The 22,968-nt window shown below is 50.0% G+C and overlaps 1 protein-coding gene across 9 annotated transcripts in view; it reads left to right on the top strand.

Annotated features, from left to right (window-relative positions):
- Positions 1–22,968, top strand: part of CACNA1D (calcium voltage-gated channel subunit alpha1 D) — a 320,332-nt gene that overhangs the window by 287,631 nt on the left and 9,733 nt on the right. For 7 of the 9 annotated variants that reach the window (XM_082347969.1, XM_082347972.1, XM_082347967.1 and 4 more), the window contains 6 exons: positions 1,966–2,068; positions 2,406–2,507; positions 7,333–7,463; positions 20,527–20,643; positions 21,356–21,723; positions 22,426–22,452. In XM_082347969.1, the coding sequence (XP_082204095.1) occupies positions 1,966–2,068; positions 2,406–2,507; positions 7,333–7,463; positions 20,527–20,643; positions 21,356–21,723; positions 22,426–22,452 (848 nt within the window). The remainder of the gene's footprint in view (positions 1–1,965; positions 2,069–2,405; positions 2,508–7,332; positions 7,464–20,526; positions 20,644–21,355; positions 21,724–22,425; positions 22,453–22,968) is intronic. The other 2 variants (XM_082347971.1, XM_082347973.1) reach the window with 1 other exon arrangement.

Below are 22,968 nucleotides of genomic sequence, written 5' to 3'. Positions count from 1 at the left end.
CTCCTAAACTCCCTTAGAATTCCCTTTCTGACTTTAATCCCCTAGTGGGATTTTTTTTTTTTTATTAATTTATTTGGTTGCGTCGGGTCTTCATTGTGGCATGCGGGCTCTTTCGTTGCGGTGTGTGGGCTCTTCGTTGCAGCGTGTGGGCTTCTCTAGTTGTGGCACGTGGGCTCAGTAGTTGCGGCACACAGGCTCCAGAACGCACGGGCTCAGTAGTTGCAGCACACGGGCTTAGTTGGCCTGTTGCATGTGGGATCTTGGTTCCCCGACCAGGGATCAAACCCACATCCTCTGCATTGGAAAGCAGATTCTTAACCACTGGACCACCAGGGAAGTCCCCCCCCCCAGTGGGATTTTTAAGCTATCTATTTAATTATCCTACTCTATCCCTGTCACCACCTCACCCCATTCCTGAAGTTTTCACATCAGACCATGCTCTCTGTGAGCTCTCATTGAGATTTGTTTTCCTTTCATAGAACTCACATCGAACCACCTTGAGTCAGCTGTAGCAATAGAAAAAGATCCCCCTTTTTAAAGGAGAAATGCAAGATTTGCCTGTTGAAACTCTACCCCATAGAAATCCAGCCAGTCTGTGCAACAACCGGTCCCCTCTCCCCACAGATATAAGGGGATTCGGGGTCAGGGGTTCACCCTACCCCCAAAGAGATGCTGGACTAGCTCTAGACAGAACCCACAGTAAAGAGTGGAGTCTACAATGTATTTCAGGCTTTCAGAGAAATCTGAGCCAAAACTCGTTCCCTGGGCTGGAAGTCCAGTTGGCAAGTCCTTGGGGTCTTTGCCTGAGTCTTTGCTTCTCCTCATCCTGGACTCTGGATGTAGGCAGAGTATAAGCCACAGACATTGACTTTTTTCCCATAAATTTCCCAGTATCAGCCTCTTTTCTGTTTCCAAGAACAAGATGGGTTCTGGCTCATGGCTGTTATTTTGTGTTTGCATTTCCAGACCCTTTTATGTAAAGGATCTACGTGTCCTTCGGGCACAAAGTAGTCCATTTTGCTGATTCAGGAACTTGCCAGGAAAAGCAAGTGACTGTGCAGGCTCTCCTAGGACTAGGCATTTGGGTGGGATGAATCATGTGTACACAAGACTCCAGTCCCTTAGTAGGGAGGAGGAAAAGTGCTTTAAAATCTTTCTCTTGGTACGCCTTGTCAGCCAAAAGTAAGAAATTTGAAACTATTAGAAGTTCTAAGTACCACTTATTTAGCACTTACCATGTGCCAGGCACCTGGCTGGAGTCTTAAGTGTCTGTGAGCTCCTTTAACCCTTGCACAGCCCTTTGCTGTGGGCATGGCATCTGCAGTAACTGGGGCCACAGAGAGTTTCACTCACCCAGGTCCTCTCCAACTCTCAGTGGTGGTGTTACAGGGGCGAAGAGAGAGAAAAGAGTAGCAGGATGTGGGGATCCAGCTCTGAGAGACCAAACACTGGACTCATAGAACCGCGTGGACTTGTACAAAACACTCCACAGTGGTCTCACCAGGGCAGGGTCCTTGAAGGACACTCCCTGCGTTAGGAAAAGTAATGGACCCTGTTGGTGGAGGACCTTTGTCCCAGGCTCTGTGCCTGGCCCATCATACCTGGTACATCACTTTACCCCCAAACAGCCTTAAGGATGTGCCCAGAATGGAGGCCTGACCCCAAGACACAGGGAGAGCCGGTTAATGAGAAAGGGAGAGGAATGCATGCACAGTAAGTAGGGAGTCTAAAAAACAAACAAAATGCACCTTCTGAGTGCCCACGTTTGCGCTTCATGACTCAAGCTTTGATCTTTGTCAGCTCAGAGCTCCTCAGATGGTAGATGCCCCCGCAAATGGCTGTTGAGTTGAATCGAGGGTTGATTAGAAAGGAGATGAGGGATAAACAGAGAACAAACGAGGAAAAGGGCTGCAGCTGTCATCATTCGTTTGCGTTCTATTAAGGGACTTTTCTTTCTTTTTACAGAGACTAGTTGCCATGAACATGCCGCTCAACAGTGATGGGACAGTCATGTTTAATGCAACTCTGTTTGCTTTGGTCCGAACGGCTCTTAAAATCAAGACGGAAGGTGAGCCCTCCCTGGAAGCAGGACAGGTGGGAGAAGAGGAAGGGAAGGCCGTATCCCACCTTGATTCCCATCTGGGCCTCTTCTTGTCAAAGGTGGGGTGCGGGGCGGGGGACACTCCCCTGCCCAGGGAATGGGGCGGTATGTGAAGTGAGAACATCCTTGCTGGCCCCACTGGCTGGACCTGCTTCCCTCAACCCTTCTCCCCTCCCTCCGTGCTTCACCTTATCCTGGAAGGTTGAGAGGTGACTCGGGCCACCAGCAGCCCCGGTGAGAACAGAGAGGCATTGCTGGGCAAAAGAAACAAGGCTTGTTCCCCCCTCTTGCTTTTTGAATTCAGGGAACCTGGAACAAGCTAATGAAGAACTCCGAGCTGTGATCAAGAAAATCTGGAAGAAAACCAGCATGAAACTACTTGACCAAGTTGTCCCTCCAGCTGGTGGTCAGTGCAATTTATTTCCTAAGTAGTTCTTGACCAGCACGTTGGTTTCAATGCTAGTCTCTAGGAAGCCCAGCGTGTTTGCAGAATGCTTAAGGTACCAGCCAGAGCACTGAGGCCAACAGCTAAAGGCCCTTCAGCGATTGGTGTAATGATTTGGGGTAACGTGAAGACCATTGCACACAAAGGAGAGGCTTCAGTGAGAAGGAAATCAAGACCCACATGGTTGAAGCCAGGGTTCTCTTGCGGGTGGAGGAATTAATGTTAGGAGAACAAGCTTGCTGCCTCAAAACCAAAAGCCTGTTTTTTTGTTCTTTTGCCCAAAATGAAGTGTTTAAAACTAGTTTTCCTATATCCTTCAACATACTGTTGAAACTTCTCACACACACAAAAAAGCTTTCAGAAAATGGTGTTTCTGAAATGTTCTTAAGACTGGATCTGCTACCATAATTACCAAAAACATCCCTTTGTTTGGAATTTAGAGTAGAGACGGAACTAACAGGCATGCTTATTTCCCTTTGTTATCATAAAATAACTGACTAAACTTTTCTCAGATTTATATATATATATATATATAAAAAACACATATATATATATATATATATATATAATACAGATACTGTATTTCCATTTTTGTCTAAGTATACATGGACTTACAAGTGGAGGTGATTGTGTTTTGACTTTTATTTTCGAGTTTTAAAGGTGCAGGATCCGTTCTCTCGGTGCCACCATGCCCGCACTTTAACCCCTAGCCCTGGGCACGTTACAAGTGTTTGGTGTGTTTTGTAACCGACTGAAATTTTATAGTGTCACTGCTCCCGCAGCCTCCAGATCGGGCTGGCTCAGGTCCAGAAGCTGAGCCCGGACGGTGGCCTCTCCTTTTGAGAAGGTGACAACCTCTGGCTCTTGGGGGCAGAGAGAGCAGCACGCTGGCCAGCTCTGCTCCCCGGCATGAATCCAGCAGCAGGATGAGCTTTTTGTGGCTGGAGGGAGCCACCCAGAGCTGGCAGGGCCACCGGCTCAAAGCTGGGAAAGATGGCCCACAAAGAAATGATAAGGGGATAGAGTGCAAAACAAAACACTGAAAGAACAAAACCAAAACGGAAACTCCCGCCTAGAGAGAGAACCCTGGCTCTCCACAGGAGAACGGATACTGCACGCTTAAAACGACCCTTTGGTTTTCGTTCTTTTCTTTTTAGCTGCACACCCAGGTGCTCGCATGGCTGAGACGAATTGCTTTTTCCAATCGTTGTAACAATGTGCTTGAGCTTTTTCTGCAGCCTCCATTCCTTTCAAGTCTCAGTCTTTCAGAATATTCTGAAGCAATTCTGTTTTAGGGTGGTGGCATGGAATCGGAGTTATCTCTTGCCAGTTGTATTCCCCTACATGTTTCTCACGATGCAGACGCATGCTTCAGAGTAGCGGGCCCCACCTGTCCGGGGGGACCTGCCTCAATGGCACCCGCACCTCCCGTCTCTCTTGAAACGCCAGCTTCGTTACAGCCCAGTCTCTCTCACATCAGCGCCCATCCTGGCAAGTCTCGCCTGGAGAGAGTCATTCGCATTACTGTGAAACTTCCTTTCTTTTCATTTCACCAGAAACAAAGTCCAGAATTTGGCTCCCTTCCTTGGAAAAGCTGATCAGCTTTTAGCCCTACTGGCCTTCTCACGAAGGCTACGTAGTCTTCCGCTTTCTTGGTCCAATAGCGGGCCCTGGTTTTCTCTCTGTTATTTCTTAGCATGGATTGGGGGGTTAGGCTGACAAGGGTTAATCTCTTCCAAAATGGCAGTAAGACCACTGAGAAACCTGGGACAAAAACAGTGCCTCAGTAAGGGATGGAACACTCCAGAAGTTCCATGGCATGGGTTGTGGATGTGCTGGAGCTTATCCAGGTTGAATCTCAAATAAGTGCTCTCGTCACTGAACTTCCATAGGTGGTAACTTCAGGCTTCGGTGGACAGACTCTGGTTGAGTTGCTGCACAGGGTTGTAACATCTGCATTCACCCTTTGCCTCTTTGTTTTTCCTCTTTTACCTTCCAGTAGACCACTGGGTCCCAGCCTTTCCCACACCGTGGAGCACTTAGAAAAGGAGAGCATATTTACGACCCTCTGGGCCAGCGGACGGGTAGCTCCCACGGCTGAGGGGCTCAGTGTCCCGCCCACTGTAACCTGGTCAGAGGGCAGAAAACTGAGCCAGGCCAGCCCTGAACCTGTGACTGGTCGACGTGGGTCGCTCGGGGGCCCCTTACAGCCCTGGTGACAGAGCAGAGTAGGTGCCCATCTTAGAAGGCTTTGCCAGCACAGGGGTGATGTGAACCCCACTCCCCGCCGAGGTCATCATGAGCTTGATGAGGCGATACTCAGGAATGAGCCCGGAACCCAGGCCAGAATTCCGGGCTCTCGCAGCGCCTTTGGCCGTGGTGACAGCCTCTCTGCTTTCTCCATGCTGGGCTGTCTCATTTCCCATCTGGCTCTTGCTCGTGTTCTCACCTCCACTCTCGAGTCTCCTGCCGTTTCGTGGATCTTCCCCCCTCCTTTAGAAGTCCCTCCTCCTCCCAGGGGCTCTTCTTTGTCTTTGGGCCTTCGCCCCTGACCTGGATCTTTGGCTCTTTTGCCCTGAGGAGCGCTCAGAGCCGACCCCGTCGCGCTCCGCAGTCCTGAGCCCAGACGGCCTCACTGCACTCACTCCTCTTCCTTCCTTTTCTGACCTGCGGTAGCTTTGACTTTTCCTGTTCTTAAGACTCTTCCTGGGCCCAGTTTCAGTTGCTCAGCATCTCAGTGCAAAAGGCCAAGTGACCCTTGAGAGGCCTGCCCTGTAGAGCCCCAGGTGGGCCCCTCTGCCCTGGAGCTGCCCCTTGGGCGGAAACCTGATCTGCCCTCTTCACTGAGTACACCACCCCCCAGGTTCTGGGCCAGGGAGAGCTGAGACCCTCCCACAGGAGCCCCCTTGGCCCCTCTAGGTTAGCACCATCCAGGTGGAAGGGAGAGAAAGGTTAGGCCTGCTTTTGCTGGAAGCATCCCAGCATGGGATGAGGTGGGCCTTCTGTGAGTACAACCAGTGTTTTTCGTGGGAGCCCACAGAGAAGACTGGAAACCCTGGCCGGCAGAGGCTGGCTGCCCCTGGGATTCTCAGGCCGCAGTCGGTCCACCTCCTGCATGTAGCCCGGTGGGGAGGTAGACTTGTACTCTGGGAGAGGCGGCCCCAAAGGAGCAGGTGGCCCTTGTGGTGGAGCAGGGAGGTGGTGGGGTAAAGAAGGAGAGCCCAGGCCCAGGGGTCCCACATCCCAACTCACCTGGCCTGGGGCAAGTCATGGAACCTCTGTCCACTCCCCTCTCGCCTTCCTGCCTCTGGACAGTGCGTTGTTGGACCATTTGGACCAGCCCGAGACTGATGAGGGACCTGGTTTCACATCTATCCAAAGCCCTAGGCTCACTTTGGTGGCCCCTACACCGTTCCCAGACTTGCCGGGCTTGGGTTTAGAAGGTATGCTACACGCTTCTCAAGGCTGACCACCACCAGGCATCTTCTTACACAGTAACACTGAGTAGCTTCTGACAAGGAAATTGGGGGCCGGGGGAAGCCCAGAATGTCCCAGCAGTGTCCAGACAGGGATACCCCCCTCACGGCCACAGAATGCACCCCACCCAGGAGGGTCCCAGTGTCCCCCACCCTGTCATGCTCTATGATCCATTTCAGTGGATGCCACTGTTGGCAGGTTGTAAAATAACAGTGACTCTGATGGCTCACCAGCCCCCGCCCGCTGGCACTTAGGACCACCCAGGGTGCTCTACAGGCCTCTTCTCCCGATATCCTCACAGCTCCTCCTCCGAGAGGCTTAGGCCTGTTTACGGGTGAGAACGCAAGCCCAGAGAGGCCGAGCCCCTTACCCAAGATGGCACGTAAGTTGCAAGGGCAGCCTGGCCACAAGTGGAGCTGTGCTAAAGCCTGAGGGCAGCAGCCGTTCCTCCTCCCAGCCTCTGTGAACCGTGGTCAGTAGCCCCCGGGGGCCCTGGACGGATGTGGGGGTGAGCAGGCCTTGTGGAGACCCCCGGGCACGCGGGCACTGCCAGGGTGGTTTCCCAGGAGACAGCCAGAGCCCCTATTCTGCCTCATGCATCACCTTTAATCACGCTCGGCGGAGTTCCAGCTCCCCAGCCACACACGATGGGGTTGTTTCTGAATAAAGCAGAAATAAGTCAGCTCAACTTTGAGGTTAGTTGGAGCTGTCACTTGCAGTATCGAAAACAAGCAGTTCTGAATTACAAACCAAGAAATGACATGTGGAGGCTATTGGCAGAGAATTAAGGGGGCACATGAAAATCTGGGTCTGTAGTCACTTTTCAGAAACGTCCTCTCCTTCCAAGCCTGTCTGTCACCTTTCTGAGGTCTCTATCTTTATCTCCGGGCATTGGGATTTGGATGGTTAATTGTCCTGGGTGTTCGTGGTAATTACACATGCAAATCCCTATGCGTAGGGGTGAAAATATGACCTATGAAGCCTTTTTTTGTTTTGTAATTTTTATTTTGAATCAGTAACCAAGACAGCACTTCATAGTGTTACTAATATGCTGCTCTATTAAACTCATGACAAGTGTATTATTTTCTGCAATTTTGAGCATCAGTTTATTTAACTGACTCTAATTTTGAGCCTTAACTGCTTTGCACAACCTTGCTTTTTGCTAGATTTAGTCTCCCGTGTCCTAAGCGAGAGCTCAGTGCCTCATGCCCCGTCTTGCCCTGCCCCCAGCCCCAGCCAGAAGTGAGTGTTTAGGCTCTTGCTGCAAATATGCTGATTCGGGAGAGCTCTGTCTGGTCTCTCCGTTTAGATGATGAGGTAACCGTGGGGAAGTTCTATGCCACTTTCCTGATACAGGACTACTTTAGGAAATTCAAGAAACGGAAAGAACAAGGACTGGTGGGAAAATACCCCGCGAAGAACAGCACAATTGCCCTACAGGTGAATTGTTGTTTTGTCTTTTTCTCCTTTTCACTAACGATTTTACGAGCTTATTTGAAATACTAGAGAGCTGACTATTCATGGTTGAACAGTACCGCCAGGATTTTGTTTAAACTGAGATACTGCACACTCCCCCAAATGTGGACTAGCCATTTCTGGGCCACCAGGTAAGTGCCTCCCCCTCCCTGCTTTCTCTGGCGTGCCCCTGCATCCGCGTCCACTGTGGCCCGGCCCGTGGGGCAGGGCCCCCAGGACAGTGGCCGAGGCACACATCCTTGGCGGGAGGGGAGCCACAGCTGCCCTCATGCCTTGTCTCCCCCAGGCTTCTCCAAAGGCAGCGTCCTCCGAGCAGGCACCCACCTTCCCCCAGCCTCGGGCTCGGGCCCTAGCCGCCCACGAAACAGCTTTCCATCTGAACGCAAGTGCTTTGTTTTGTTTCTGTTTGTTTCTTACCCCACTGCTTGTTGGTTTTCGGTCCATCTCAGTAACATCCATCACCTCCTAGTGCATGTGTGCGTGTGTGCGCGTGTGTGTGAGTGTGTATGCGCGCGTGTGTGTGTGCATGCGGTGTGTCTGTCTCTGCGTGTTGTCTCCTGATGGCCGTGAGGCTTGCTGTGCAAATGCTGTTCTCTCTCGACCCAGCCAGCCTCTGGTCCCTTCACCCGCCCGGGCCCCGCCCAGGCTTCTGGAGGGGGGATGTGGTTTCAGGAACCTCTGGTTCTAACTCGGGTCCATGCATTCAAGGGTGTAGAATCCTAGGTGAGCCCAAAGCCCTGGTGGGAAGCAGGTGTGTGGGGAAAGGGAGTCCCAGTGGAGACCTGCACGAAGAGGGGCTAGGAAGGGAAGTCTGTGAGTGCTGTGACTGAGAAAGCAGAGCAGAGAAGGAATGAGGAAAAGATGCTAAGGACTACAAAAATGGAACTACAGAGGTTGGCAAGCTGTCAGAAACAACTGTCCAAATTAATCAAAAGCCCTGTCATCTCTGCTGTCCGGAGCATGTTGAGTCCATTATGCATAAGATAAAGAACTTTTTCCTTTATGTCCCTGTTATCACCATTTGTCTTAAACTGGGCCTTGTCGGTATGGGTATGGTTCAACATGGAATAGTCTTTTGCTTTTTTTCTGGGGGAAAATGCCCTGCATTGTCTTGTGTTCTCAGTGATGGTAATTACCAAAGTGAAGGCTTGTCTGTGATCTCGCTGAGAGAGAATGAACATGAATGACAGTGAACGCGTGAAGGAAGGAGGGTGGGGTGTGTGCATATGGCGGGTTAGGAGATGACCTTGTGTGACAGTGACCTGTTGATTCATCATGCAACCTGGGCTCTGCCCAGACAGTGATGGGGGCTGGGGTGGGGAAGGATGGATGCTGAATCTGACCAAAGACAATTTCTGATCTTTCTTCCTCTGATCACATCTCCTAAAGGGAGTTCAGTGAATCACGGGCTTGAATAGCTGATTGCCATCTCAGCCTGCAGAATTTGAGTAAAGCTTTCACCTCTGACCCATCCAGTTTACAAAAGTGGCAGCCTTTCTCCCGATCACAGCTCACAAGTAGCCTTAGAGAGAAGCAAACTGAAGAGGTGTGTTTGCAAACTTTGAACGGGTCTGGTCCATACGTTCTAGAGGGCGGTGTGGCCAGACTGGGTGCAAGGGCAGGGAGTGATGATCATGTTTCTGCAGGCTCTTCCCTAGAGCAGCGCTGGGCCTGGACGACTAGGGGGTCAGATTCCAGAGTGTTGTGATCCCCTCCTTGTAGGGAACTGCTTGCTGTTCTCAGATTCTAGTTCGTGGGGCTTGATGACTTTTCTGGAGGGGGAAACATACTCTTTCATGGATGGCTGTGTCGCAATTTACAGTAACCAAGGTAGCGCTGTGCTGAGACCCTTCTGTTTTCTGCGGAAGGCATATACAATGACCATCTGGATACAGGGTTATACCTTTACTGAGTCCCCAAGGCTTCCCAATTAGATGGCTTCAGTGCTTGCTCTGGTGGCTGGGTATAGTGTTTGGATGTTTTAAAAACCTGAACAACAACACATGGCTACGTAATTAATAATCACATTTCATGGGTGGGTTTCACTGGGTCTTTAAGTTGAAAGTTCAAATGATGCTGAAGCTACATTATACATCATGGGTTAAAAAGACTCTGTTACATTGTGTCACAATAATGTTTTTCCCCTGGACATTTTCTCATTTCATTGTTTGTAGAAAGTTTCATTTCCTTGGTGAAATTCAAATATCTCCGGTTAGATGCCAATATCAACACATTTCCACATGGTTCCATTGGGAGTTGAGGCTGTGACTATAATTTATGTTGAGTACCCAGCCTAGTAAATTGTGTTCATAATCTTGACAGATACATTCTGAAAATGCATTTGATTCTGCAGCAAACATTAAAAACAGAAAATTTTTGTTTCCCTGAAGGATAGTTCTCATCACATTTTTGGCTTCCTGTGCTCTAGAAAGGGCTTCAGATGTGATTTGTCACTCTACATTTAATTAGCACTATGAGGCACTTCCTTTCTGCATCGAGGAAATATTACGTGACGATGTGGCAGTTAGGGAAGCGGGGTCAGGTGGCAGTGGGAGGAGAAATGGATCAACCGTGGCTCTAGGATGAGTACACAGATCCTCAAGAAAGCTCCCCAAGGTGGGCACGGCCTGTCGAGAAGTGGGATGAGTTGCTTCTCCCTGTGCCAGGGGTGCTGGGAGGCTGAAAGCCCAATTACTAATGAAAAGTGGAGTGTGGGCGTCAGGTGAGCACAGCAGTCAAGACATAGGCCAGTGCGTGCTTGTGCTGCGTAGGGTGCAGTCTGTCTGAGCAGGGTCAGAGCTGGTCCACGTTCTCTGTCCCCCCCCCCGCCCCCCCCCCGCATTGGAATGGTTTCAGAGGGCACACAGATGCGCTCTGGTTATCAACTCTGTGGGCTCCATCTGGTCTCCCTCTGTTCAGACCAACTGCAGGGCCCCTTCTACATGAAGGGGGGTGGCTTGAGGAGCTCCTGGATCCACGTGTGGGTAGGAGCTTGGCACCTGGTGTCCTCTGGCCTCTGTGGTCTGAATGAGTGTGCAGTTTCCATCCGTCCATCCATCTTCATCATTAAAGCCAGCCTTCTCTCCAGCCCCTCTCCAGAGGGAAGCAGAGAGAAGCTGCATCAGGCTTTGCTTTTTTTCTCTCACTCATCCCCCACATGCCATATTCACTTTAGTTTGACTCAGCCTTTGCTCGTCATCCATTGTTGCTGCATCCCAGTGACCTGCAAATTTCCACAAGGAGCAAGTAAATAAAGGAACACAGCTCTGCAGCCACGAAAACTCTGTCCCCTTCCCAGCAAATAGTAATGCCTCATCAGATCTTCCAGATGAGGACTGCAATATACAGACGCTAATTAGTCCAGTATCTCATGGATTAGAAAAAGAAAAAAGATCCCAGAGTGGGGAAAGTTTTGTTCATTTCTTTTTCTTTCAACGTTCGAGGATTTCATTTTTGCAAAAGACACTCCGATGGACTGAGGGGAGACTGTCCCCCACTCACCCCAGATGGGAGCCTGCCTGTCGACTCAGGACAGGAGGACTTGAGAGGGATAGATTTTTCTTTTCTTTTCTTTTCTTTTTTCTTACCTGTTTGGAAGTTGGGTTTAAGGAGGAGACTGTCATTTCCAGCTTGTAAAGAATTAGGTGGTTAGGTTTTATAATGTGAAAGCCTGAGCCCCAGCTGGCAGGTGGTGGTGTAGGTGGCCCAGTAGAAATGTGGGTGGTGGACCAGAATCAAATGACTCTCAGTCCCTGATGTGGCCCCCTCGGAGAGGCTCGGGCATAAAGATAGAGGAAAATGGGATACTCCACAAACATTGAACCTGTAGAATATCCCACACCTGTTATCTAGTCTAAAAATTAGCAAGATTTTTTTGTCTTTTTTTTAAAAGCATGATTCCATCTAAAGCCATAAAAAGGCTTTTTTTTTTTCTTTTTTAATCTAAGAGAAGAACAGATGCTAACAGATGAGATTTCACTGGCTGATTCATTTGTTTCAGATGCTTGAACGGATGCTTTAGAATTTTCTGCCTGAGCTACAGCACCAAGCTCGTTAGTCGGAAGGCGTTTGTGGCTAAGGCCTTGAAAGGGAAAAGTCTCAAGTGGGCTTATTTCTACTGAAACAGCATTTCGGGAGAAATGCAGGAAAAAGCAAACCCAAGGCCCCAGAGAGACCCCTTCCAAGCAAAGCACTCCTCCGGAAGGTGGAAGCAGGGCCGTGGCTCAACTGCGGAGCCGTGGTCTCCTGTCGTGGACGCTGCTCGTGGTGGCTCCTTTTCATGAAAGGGAACGAGCAAGGCTTAACAGTTTTCCCTTCCAAGCAGAGACTCAGAGAAAGGGAAAGAGTGAGAGAGAGCAAAGGAGGGGGGCAGCCGCCCCACAGAGAAATGAAATGAACACAACTTCCTGATGCTGGCCAGTTAAAAAAAAAAAAAAAAAAAAAATTAAAAAGATTAAGCAGACCTGCCTAAGGTGGGCAGCTGACTCCATTCCAAAGTCCTGCATCCCTAGTTTACCTGAACTACCAAAGACTGGCAGGCCCCTTGGCACTGGGCTGACAAAGTTCCTTTTATATACGCCAGTCCGTCATGACCTCCTGACCATCCAGCTCCGCTCTCTGCAGTGACCAGTGCAGGATGCAGAGAGATGTGGACAGGACAGGAAGCTCAGACACCCCCATTTAAACTAACACATACACCTGCATGCCCAAACCAACCCAGGCGACACCTCAGGTTCCATCTTAACGCGTCCGCAGGAAATACCACCACACCCAAACCTCATCCGACATTGTCCGTCTTTAATTCAAAGCCAGTCCGGGGATGCCTCTTTGGAAGCAGTGTGGTCCAGTTTCAAGGACACTGGGAGTCAGGGAACCTGGGTTCTAGTCCCAGTTCCAGCGTTCACTTGCTGTGTGACCTTGGGCAAGACACCTAACCTCTCTGTGCCTCAGTTTCCCCCATCTGTAAAATGGGGGTAATAATGTCGACCTACCTCACAGGGCTGTTGTGAGGAATAGCTAAGTGATTGTAAAGCACTTTGAACGTATAATTGCTTATTATTAAGACTACAACAATAATAATATCATATGCCTGTTTACTACCAGAACTTTAAGAAATCTTGTTTTTCTTTGACCTCTTCTCTGTTCTGTAGTGATCCATCGAGAAAGAGAATTCTCCCCTTTTTGAGATATCTAGGAAATGCATAAAGATGTAAACAGAAGTAACTCTTCAGGTTGTTTTCTCACATCTTACAAAAAGTAGATTTTTTGCACAAGAAGTTGCTTTGGGGGGGGGGGGGTCCCCTCTGAAATTCTCAGCTGATTCCAAGCAGTAGTCGAGGAGTCAGTACACCTGATGCTGAGCCCAAGATACCCAGAGGTATTCAAAAGTAACCTTAGTGCAAAACCTTGAAGTTCCTGAAATGTCTAGAGAAGAGAAGGGTTACAAGCCCTGGTCTGTGCAGACTGGAGGCTGTGTGCATGTGTGCGTGTGTGCAGGGCGTGGAGAGCCCCAGGATGTGGGGAAGCCCAGCTCCTGGCTGTGCTCATCCACAGCCAGGCAGGGTGGGGGAGCCGTGTAGCCAGTGGGAAGAGTGGTGCTAGCAGAAGTCCCCCAGGCCCGTCCTATGCATGACTGAGAGGGTCCCTCCCAGCCTGGAGGTCTGCTCCCGTGATGTCTTCTGTGCTGTGACCTTTGTTCCACTTAGGAAACAGGCCTTACCCCCGATTCTGTTCCCATGTGTGCAGACTGTCTTAAGTCTAGGAGCTCGTGGTGGGTTTTCTGGGTTCTCACAGCAGAGTCCATGGGGCCAGAGAACAGGGTTGACCTCTTCACACAGCACCATGGGTGGTGACGTGGGCATGGGGGTGACCCCTGTGAAAATGTTGAAGCACAGCTGTACCTGCTAGTTGACAGCTGTGGCCCCCAGCACTTTGAGTCTCCTCACCCCCTGCTAACATCCGAGCCCTGCACCAAACCCCTCTGTGATTCAGTAACTAAAGGGCGAATGCCTGGTGTAGTGGGGACCTCTGGGAGCTTATTCTGGTCTGAAGGCCCACCTGTGCTCTGACTGGGTCGTGCCTGGGATAAACCAGTTATGAAGTATGTGGTGTAGCATCCCTGAAAAAGAAGCTGGTCAGCTCTATGGGCACAGGTAAGGAGTTTATCCACCATCACAAACGATCCCTCTGTCCCTGACCGACTCTGATGTCGTTTATTAAACACTAAAGGGAGTGTATGTGCTCACCCCCACCCCCGTCTGTGTCACCCCATCTCAGAGGCCCACAGTGACCAGCTGTCTTCTAGATCTAAGTCTCTATACACCAGAGCCTCAGCAGAACAGCTCTAAGCAATCCATGTGGCTGGTGTCTCCACATGCCTTTCTGCACAGTCCTTGCAAATAAGCAGAAACTGGAAAACAGTAACTTTCTAGGTGGGATTTACGGAGCGGTCTAAATGGAACGTGAGAATCTTGCCCCACGTGGGCCTGGCTGTGTGCTGAGTGACGGCCCTGGTGGTGGCTGGTGGCTGAGACCAGTTGGTGAAGGACAGCCAGACGTTGCGGGGGCCACCTCCCGCCTCGCTCGAAAGGGAAACAAGGCTTCCCTGGAACCTGGTTTACAGTCCAACTGCAGACACCTCTGTCCTTTTTCCTAAGACCTTAAAAGAAGAGTGTAGCTTTAAACGTAGAAAAGTTGTAAAAGACAAGTCAAGTTTAATACATCAGATTGACAGACTCAGCAGACTCGGTGCCCAACACCAGAATCCATGGTGCTAAACTCTTAAGCTCCTGGATGGAAGACACAATGCAGGCCAGAATCCATCGTAGGGACACAGATGTAGGATCAGGCCTCAGGCTCCCCTTCGATAGCTTATTCTATGGTGTGACCTAATTAAAAATTCAGTTGATCCACAGGATTATTGGGTACTGGATTCTCTATTCTTAAAGGCAGGAGATCGTTCCTCTCTAAGAATAGTAATTATTATTTTCAAAAGTCTTTGAGACGATAGAATTACTAAAAATAAGGAAAGTTACATTATGTCATCGCAAACGGTCTTAATTACTGTGGCATGTTATTGACTAACACCCACCTAGTAGCCCTCTTTAGCCCAAACGTATCACGATTTGGTTATCCGCAGGCAGGAGCTTGCGAACACTCATGGTTCCTTGGTTGGGTAGGTACCTGCACGAATTCATTCTCCCTGGCACACCGTAGCCCTGAGAGAGGTGGCTGTTTGGGGTAATGGGAGGGCACATCATTCTAAGGCACAGTGAAGGCAACCCATGCCAAAGGCTAACTCAGAGAAGTCACGAGAAGGACGTTTCTTCCCAAAGTAGAGAAAGGTCGGGGGAAATCACAGGAATCCTGGATGGGGGAAGAGCCCAATGCCAGGAAAAGATGGTGTTGCCTGTCTGAGGGCGGGTTATCATCAAGTTCTCAAACTTTTTGGTCTCAGGAACCTTTTATGCTCTTAAGAATTATTGAGGACCCTTATGTATCAATATTTAGTACATTAGGAATTAAAACAGAGATTTTTAAAGTGCAGAATATGCAAGCACAAAGATGCCGGAGAGATGAGATCCCCAAGGTTCATGCAGCCTTTGAAAAACCCCACTGTGCTCTCGGGAGAGGATGAGAGCGTACAAGGCCGAGGGCATCCTTGTCTTATTATGCAAAACACAATGACCTCTTGGACCCCTGAAGGTGTCTCAGGGGGCCCCAGGGTCCTTGGGCCACACTTTGAGAACTGCTGCTCTGGGGGATTGATCCCATATCCCCCCCTAAAGGAAAACGGTGCTGGAGCCTTTTTCCAATCTCCCGCCCCTACCTTGAACTGTTCCCTAACTCCCAGGCCCGACCCCAATCCCAGCCCACTCACCTGTACACGGAGCTGCCTGGGCCCCCAGCGTCCAGCCCACGTTCAGGCTGAGAGTTGTGCCCCACATGCCATGTCTCACTGCCTGTGCTGATCTGGAGGAATGGTGGTATGAATTAGTGTGTGAGAGAGAAGTGTCTGTAAGGATCTCAGCTCCTGAGAGTGGCACGGCGGAGACAAGGATATGTGCTGAGTGTAGGACCAGTTTTCGTGATCCCTGGTGATTTCTGTCATTGCCGTGATACAAGAGTGCTGCTGAGTTAGTTGTAAGAAGTTTCACCTTGATTGAGTGGCAGCCACAGCCATGTGGGGTTGCAGTCGTGAGTGAGCGCATGGTGGGGACTGGATCCTGGCACTCTTCCCCGTAGACCCAAAAAGGTGGCGTGGCGTGGTGTCATTGGAACAGCAGAACTGCGCATCGAGATTCCTAGCTGATCCTTCACTAGTGTGGGCAGGTCACTTAACCAAATGGGAATAATCTTGGCTCTCCCCTCCCCGGCCCTCCCTCCCAAGATGTATTGGGATAAAGTATGTTACATTGCAGTGAGAAAGATGCTAGCAGAATAGGTCTCGATCTGTGACTTCTGCTAAGCCCACATTTTAAGTAAAACTCTCTCTGTTATCAGGAAACTGGCAAGCATTTCTCCAATGTTGGTGTTAAAACTACAACCAAGAATTAAGGTGGAACTAAAACAGATAGCTCTGTCAGATCAGAGGAAATGTCACAGATTGCTTTAGATAATTTTTTTTTTAAGTCACAGGGAAATGTCATAGATCACTTTAGGTAATTTTTAAAAAGTTTCCTTTATCTTTCAAAATGAAGGTAACAAACTCGATGTACACAGCTGAGTGCCACCCCCAGGGTAACTTACATGGTAATGTTACAGCTGACTTTGCAGCGAGGGTCGGAATCACTGTGCACGACTCACGGGCGTGCCTTCCTCGTAATTCTAGCCCTTTGTGTTTATATAAATGGACGCAAAGGCCACGCCATCACATTTTCCCTGGTGGCGAGCAGTGACAAAAGAAGGGGTGTGCCTGTGTGTGATGTGTGTGCATGTGGGGGTGCAGGGGAGGTGGGATGGCTTATGGATGAGCAGGTGTAGGCTATGAGAATTTAATCTCCAGTTCTTTCTGCCGAGGGAGCTAGTCTAAAATGAGCCCTTCTAATTGGGTGGGGGCAGAAGCCTGCTAAAGGGTTAACCAGAACTCGCCTTTAACAAGATGACCGAGCAGGGCCGGCCTTGGCTGCGGGAGACCTGTCTGTGATAGAGACCGGGCTCTGCTCTTTGGCTGGAGCCTGAAAGCCTGGCACTCATACCCGAAGATGGATGGCCTGGCCCAGTCCCGACTGGAGACTCACATCTCTTATCTGCACTGTTACAGTGTAGGTTCAGGAGGGGTTCCTGGGCGTTTCTACGTGCTGAGAGCTGGCAGACGAGCGGTGTGAGTGATGGCGCTAGCTTAGGGAGACAGGCAGTGAAAGCATTTCAGATGCACCAGGTAGGAAAAACTTAACCCTGAAAGTGGGCAAGAGAAAGGAAGGTAAATGAATGTTCCTACTTGAGGTTAAAATATCATACATTTATGCTATTGCTTCAGAGATATTTACAGAGATTTATAGTTTGGGGTTTTTTTTTTTTTGGTGACTTAATCATTCACTAGAGTAAATATCTATAAAATTCCAATTAAATGGTGTCTAAAATTTAAAGCAGCAGTCTACAGGCAAAGCGCCAATATTTCTTTTTTTAACAAAAATATTTATGAGAACATCTAGCATTTAAAAATCAACCAGAAACTAGGCTTGATTCTGTTTAATATTTTATATGATTGGACATCTTAAAACAAATCAATAATGTTTATATTTTATAGCAATTCTGTGTTTATTCAGAACCATAATTCTACTGTGATGTTAATGGAATTACTTTATATGGCTTTAATTGTGTTGGTTTAAATGCTAATGACCACATTTCAAATTAAAATAGTATTTTGCTGATAGAGGTAGACACAGATATGCCATATGAAAGAATAGATAATTTTACTGATTGTAAAGTGTTTATTTCAAGAAAAAAAATGTTCTTTTTTTTTAAAGGGCTGTGAGAAAAAGGTAATTTTTTCAAGGGTTTAAGATAGATTTCTGCACTTTGGGAATTGGAACTTGTGCCTATGGAATTTTTGGAGCAGCCCAAACTACCTTTTAGCTTGATATGTGTGCCAGAAAATTTTTCATTATCATGTTTTGTGATATGTAATAAATTCAGGGTGCTGTGCTTAAGCTTCGTTTCAATTCAAGTTTGGGAACTTCTGTTTCCCTCATTCCCAACCCTGGCAGACACCCCTACTTCCCATAGTACCTCCCCACTCCCTCCCCGTCTGTCCTTCCTCAGATCCCCTGTAAAAGAGTAAAGTCAGTCTCTGACTCATAGAAGGTGTGTTCCTTCCTGCGTGGAGCAAGCAAAATATAATCATGATTTCTGAGCCTCTGCTTTCCTGTCTGGGAAGAGTGATGCTTTATCTCCTCCTTTGATGTCTCTTTAATAAATGTGTTGTCCTTATTTGTCTTTGGACGTGGCCTCTTGGGCCACCTCTCAATTTCCTCCATGATTTATGTTGCAAACAAATTCTCTGTCCTGTGTTTGTTCACTGCTCTCTCCTAATCTTGTGTATCATTGAAGACATGCTGGAGACAGTTTTTGTTTTTATTATGCAATTATGTCATATGTGTATTTCAGTGAAATGTCAACCCGTCAACAGAGGATGATGTTAAAAATTATCCAAATAAATAGTTTTCTATTTCTTCTAATCAGACCTAGTCCAGTCAGTTGCATGGCAGTGAATAGGATTATCTGTCGTTATTTAAACAGTTTTCCTGGCCCACACTGCCTTGGGACATGGATTAAGGTACATAATTTACCTGGGGATGTTGACTCGGTGCATTGTCACCTGTGTGTGTTTTGTGGCAACGGAAGCGGGTGTCTCAAACCTGGTCTCTTGTTTGGGAGCCTCAGATATGTAACAGCTCTTTCTTTCCAGTGATCCAAAATCAGATGGTGAAACTCTGGCTTCGTTTATCTTCCCTTGATAACTGTGCCCTACAGAACACTGCCTGGATGAATTGCAGGCTGTTCAGTACTACTGGGTTCAACTTTGCCTGCAGCTCTGCTGTGCAAGAGCTTTCATCCACTTGGCATTAGAGTTGCCTTCTTGATGTTTCCCTGAGAATGGTGTGGGTCTGCCTCTAAGACAGATGATTTCCCAGGCTCAGATGTGCTGGAAGCAGGGTCCTGAGAGAGGAAAAGAGTGAGCGTGTGTGTGTGTGTGTGCGCGCGCGTGTACATGTGTGTGCATGTAGGTGTACGTGTGTGCACGTCTGAGTGCGTGTGTCTGGTGCCTGTGATCAGAGGGACAGGTGAGTGAGGGGCAGCCTCACTGACCACACCACAAACTGTTCTGGGTTTGGCCCTGGGACCCGTGTGTCCTTCCCCTGCGAGACCACAGCCCTCTTAGGCGGGAACCTTAAGGCTTTGACTCCAGGCAGCTCGCTCACCCCCACAGTTCATAAAATGGAAAGGTCTGGGGCTCCTGTATGCAAAGAATGGTTCAAACCAGACGCAGCCTGGTGTGCCATCTTTGAAAGGATCCTCTCGTAGGCTGAGGGCTATTACGAACGAAGCCATTTTCACAGGAGCCCCTTGGGCGGTTCCATATGACTGCAGGAGACCGGTCTGAGCGTTCCCACACTCGTGGGCTCGGTCCTGCCGGATCTGGCAAGATGGGGGCCACCCTCCCCTCCCCCCTCCTCCCCACCCCTCCCCCTCCACTGCCGGGCATGTCTCAAACGTGGTCATCATGCTTTGTCTGTGCCCTGTACCACCCGCTGCTGGGGCTTGTGGAGGAAGGACAGGGAGTGGTTCCCCCCTCACACTGGGGGGTGTTAGCTGCAGATGGAGACCCGCACAGCCAGGGCCTCAGACGTTCTCCACACCTTTAGTGACTACTGAGGTGCAGACAGACGGCCGGCAGGTGAGGGGGTACCACCCGGGTACAGGACGGGTGAACTTAGACCGGGGACAGGGAGGGAATGCCTCTTTCCGATGCCAGTCTTTTTGTGTCCAAGGATAGAGTAACTGTACTCTCCCTATTAGCATGCCATTTTTCTTCAAATTGTTGGTCAAAACATCATAATTTTCTCAGAGCCAGCAACCACCCCTCCCCCATAGGTAGTCCATAAGCATCTCGAATATTTCCCTAGAGAAATTAAGTACAATGGGAGGGCTTCTCCCAGGCCCTGTCCCACTGGAACCCGGGGCCCAGGGTGAGGAAGGCCGGCGGCCGTGAGGGCCTCAGGGAAATGCATAATGTCCGTGAGGGGCCTGAAGGGGTCACCTGGCGGGTCTGGCACCGCCTCCAGAGGCTGGAGCCCCTTTCAGTGTGTTGTGGTCTTCAAGAGGATGACCCAACCATTGGCGAGTTCTCCGCCGGAGCACAGGCTGCGGGCCCAGGTGCCAGCAGGTGGCCACGGAGCCTGGCCCAGCACAGCAGCCCAGGTCTGTGCGTGTCCGTCCATCGCGTTCTGGTCCTGAGTGTGCTGGTGGCTGCAGTGTGTTGTGTCCCTCCCTCGTTCCCATGGCTTTGAAGCAGAACCAGTGGCCCAGTTGGCTGCCTGGTCTGCTTGCCCTCTGGCACCTGCACTAGGCTTCTCATCCTGGACACAGCCAGCGAGCGCCTGCCACCCTCCCTGTAAAACAGCCGCGCCGTGCTCCTCGCCCCGTCCGAGGCTCCGGGAGATGGCGCTCTGCAGGCCGTCCTTCTGTAGACGGTCATTTAGACATGGGCCTGGGCTCCTGGCCATGGCAGACCCTAGTGCTAGTAAGCAAGCACTGTTCCCTGCGAGTGGGGGTATTTGAAAAGGCGGTCACTGGCCTCAAGCATCCCAGCCCAGGACCATCTTGAACTCCTGACCACACCCTACAACCCTGAGGCTGCAGGGACACCATCAGTTACATTCAAACAAGTGGTCAGTTCCCTGGATTGTCCTTTGGAGAAACCTTCCCCTCCCACAACTGAATCAGGCAGGAGCAAAGCCAGGACCCAGGCTGGGCCCAGGCCACCCGTGTTGTCTAACCTGTTTTGCCATTTTCATTGATCTAGGCGGGATTAAGGACACTGCACGACATTGGGCCAGAAATCCGGCGTGCTATATCATGTGATTTGCAAGATGATGAGCCGGAGGAAACAAAAGGCGACGAAGAAGAAGATGTGTTCAAAGTAATTATTCCACGCCTAGCTACACACTGGCCACTTGGAAATAGCGGGGCAGGAGTCCAGTTGGGGCAGTTAACGATCTGCCAAAGAGCCTGGAGAATGCACACCAGCCCCAGGGCCTAGAGGGGCTTGTGGACCATGCCCTCCCCCCTGCAGACCCTCCCCGTTCGGCAGCACCCCTTCTAGGGCCAGGCCTGCTCCTTCCCTGAGCTTTTGCTCCTCTGCCCCACACCGGCCACTTCGGAGGAGCTCGGTCACAACCACTGGCCGGCGTGGATGAGCATCCTGGGTCCTCCTAGCAGCTGCTGGCCCTCCCTACCCCTTCTTCCCCGGGCCGGCTCTTTGATCTGCCAGCGGGCCCTCCACTTCCCAGCCCCCGGCCCAGAGACCTGCCTGCCGCCCAACCTCAGCCACTGGGGCTGCCGACAGCCCTGCTGGGCGAAAGTCAGCTCACCTTGGAGCAACCGGAAGAGTGCACTTGAATGACAGCCGAGCGCTTGCTCCCCAGCTCAGGAATCGGTAACCTTCCTCATCTCAGGGGGACCAGCTGACGCACACAGTCACCCTGGTCACTGAGACACTCAGACTGTTGTACAGGGAGTCTATGGAGCTTACCTAGGATTTGTTTTCCGTGTAGAAAAAAAATTACCTAACATAGCTAGCCTGCATCAAATATTTGTTAAATTACCTGGTGTTGTCTCCCATTATTTTGCAGAGAAATGGTGCCCTGCTTGGAAACCATGTCAATCATGTTAATAGTGATAGGAGAGATTCCCTTCAGCAGACCAATACCACCCACCGTCCCCTGCATGTCCAAAGGCCTTCAATTCCACCTGCAAGCGATACTGAGAAACCGCTGTTTCCTCCAGCAGGAAATTCGGTGTGTCATAACCATCATAACCATAATTCCATAGGAAAGCAAGTTCCCAGCTCAACAAATGCCAATCTCAATAATGCCAATATGTCCAAAGCTGCCCCTGGAAAACGGCCCAGCATTGGGAACCTTGAGCATGTGTCTGAAAATGGGCATCATTCCTTCCACAAGCATGGCCGTGAGCCTCAAAGAAGGTCCAGTATTAAAAGGTAACGTTTAAGATGTGTTTACACTTGGTAATGTAGTGTCGGCCCGAGGCGGGTCTTTCTCCCGTCTCTGGCACAGGTGGGAGGCTCTCTGCGGGCATTGGTGTTGGGACCTGTGAGTGCCTCCAGGTCACAGCTTCTTCAGGCACTGGCCATGGGATGAACCCAAAGGATAAAGGGCCACCTGCCACCCTGCCTCCTGTTCTACGCGACGCCCCTTAACACAGGAGCAGCCGCAAACTCTACCTTCCCCGACTGTACCGCATACTTAGGGACTGGCAGACTTTTCCTGTAAAGGGCCAGAGAGTAAATATTTTAGGGTTGGAGCCTCATACAGTCTCTATTGTAGCTAGTCACCTCTGTTATCGTAGCAAGAAGCCAGCCATAAATCATATGTAAGCGTACGGGTGCAGCTGTGTCCCGATAAACCTTTATTTGTGGACACTGAAATGTGAACTTCATGCACTCACGTGCGATGAAATATTTTTCTTCCTTTGATTTTGCTTCAATCCTTTAAAAGAATAAAAACTGTTTGTAGCTTGTGGGCCATGCAAAAACAGGTGACGGCCTGTATTCAGCCCATGAACCATAGTTTGCCAACCCCTGCTCTAGGGAGTAGCTTGATATATTTGCTTTTTAAATTTTGCTAGAAATATTTAACTTTTATCTTCTCCCTCCCTCCCCTGTTACGCCTTTCCTGGATAGAACCCGCTATTATGAAACTTACATTAGGTATGTGCTCATTGCCTGTATTTATGTGTTAAATACTGTGTGTTCTAAGTGGGACCAGATGGCCTCTCTGAGTGCTGAGAGATGAGAAAGGCCTGGGAGCCAGCTAGCCTAGTGCAGGGCGTTACAGCCCAGGGCTGTGGACGCAGAGCTTTCAGGTCCATATCTGCACAGACTGTGTTACCATCCAAGGACCTAAGTTCACATGCAGCGTGCCCACAGCTATAGCCCCGCAGGCCTCAGTGCGGTGCTGGGAGAGCCCCTGGCCTGTGGAGCTGGGCAGTCGTGCTGGTCTCTGGGGTCAGGCCTCTTGTGGAGGCTTTGTAAAAGCGTGACCCCCCACCTCCTGAAGACCGGGAGCCAGGCCTTCTCCTTTGTCTCCTGGGCAGCCCCCTACCCACGGGCAGTATACCCTGCTCCCTGTTTGGTGAACCCAGTTGAACTGTGGGTGGGATGGTCATGGTGTTGGGCACAGGGGGGATAGATGTCCTGCTTTAATGGCCTCAAGTTAGAAGTTAC

The sequence above is a fragment of the Balaenoptera borealis genome, assembly GCF_965194805.1.
Source record: "Balaenoptera borealis genome assembly, chromosome: 12".
In the NCBI taxonomy this organism is placed as follows: Eukaryota; Metazoa; Chordata; class Mammalia; order Artiodactyla; family Balaenopteridae; genus Balaenoptera; species Balaenoptera borealis.
This window is presented reverse-complemented; position numbering and strand designations above follow the sequence as displayed.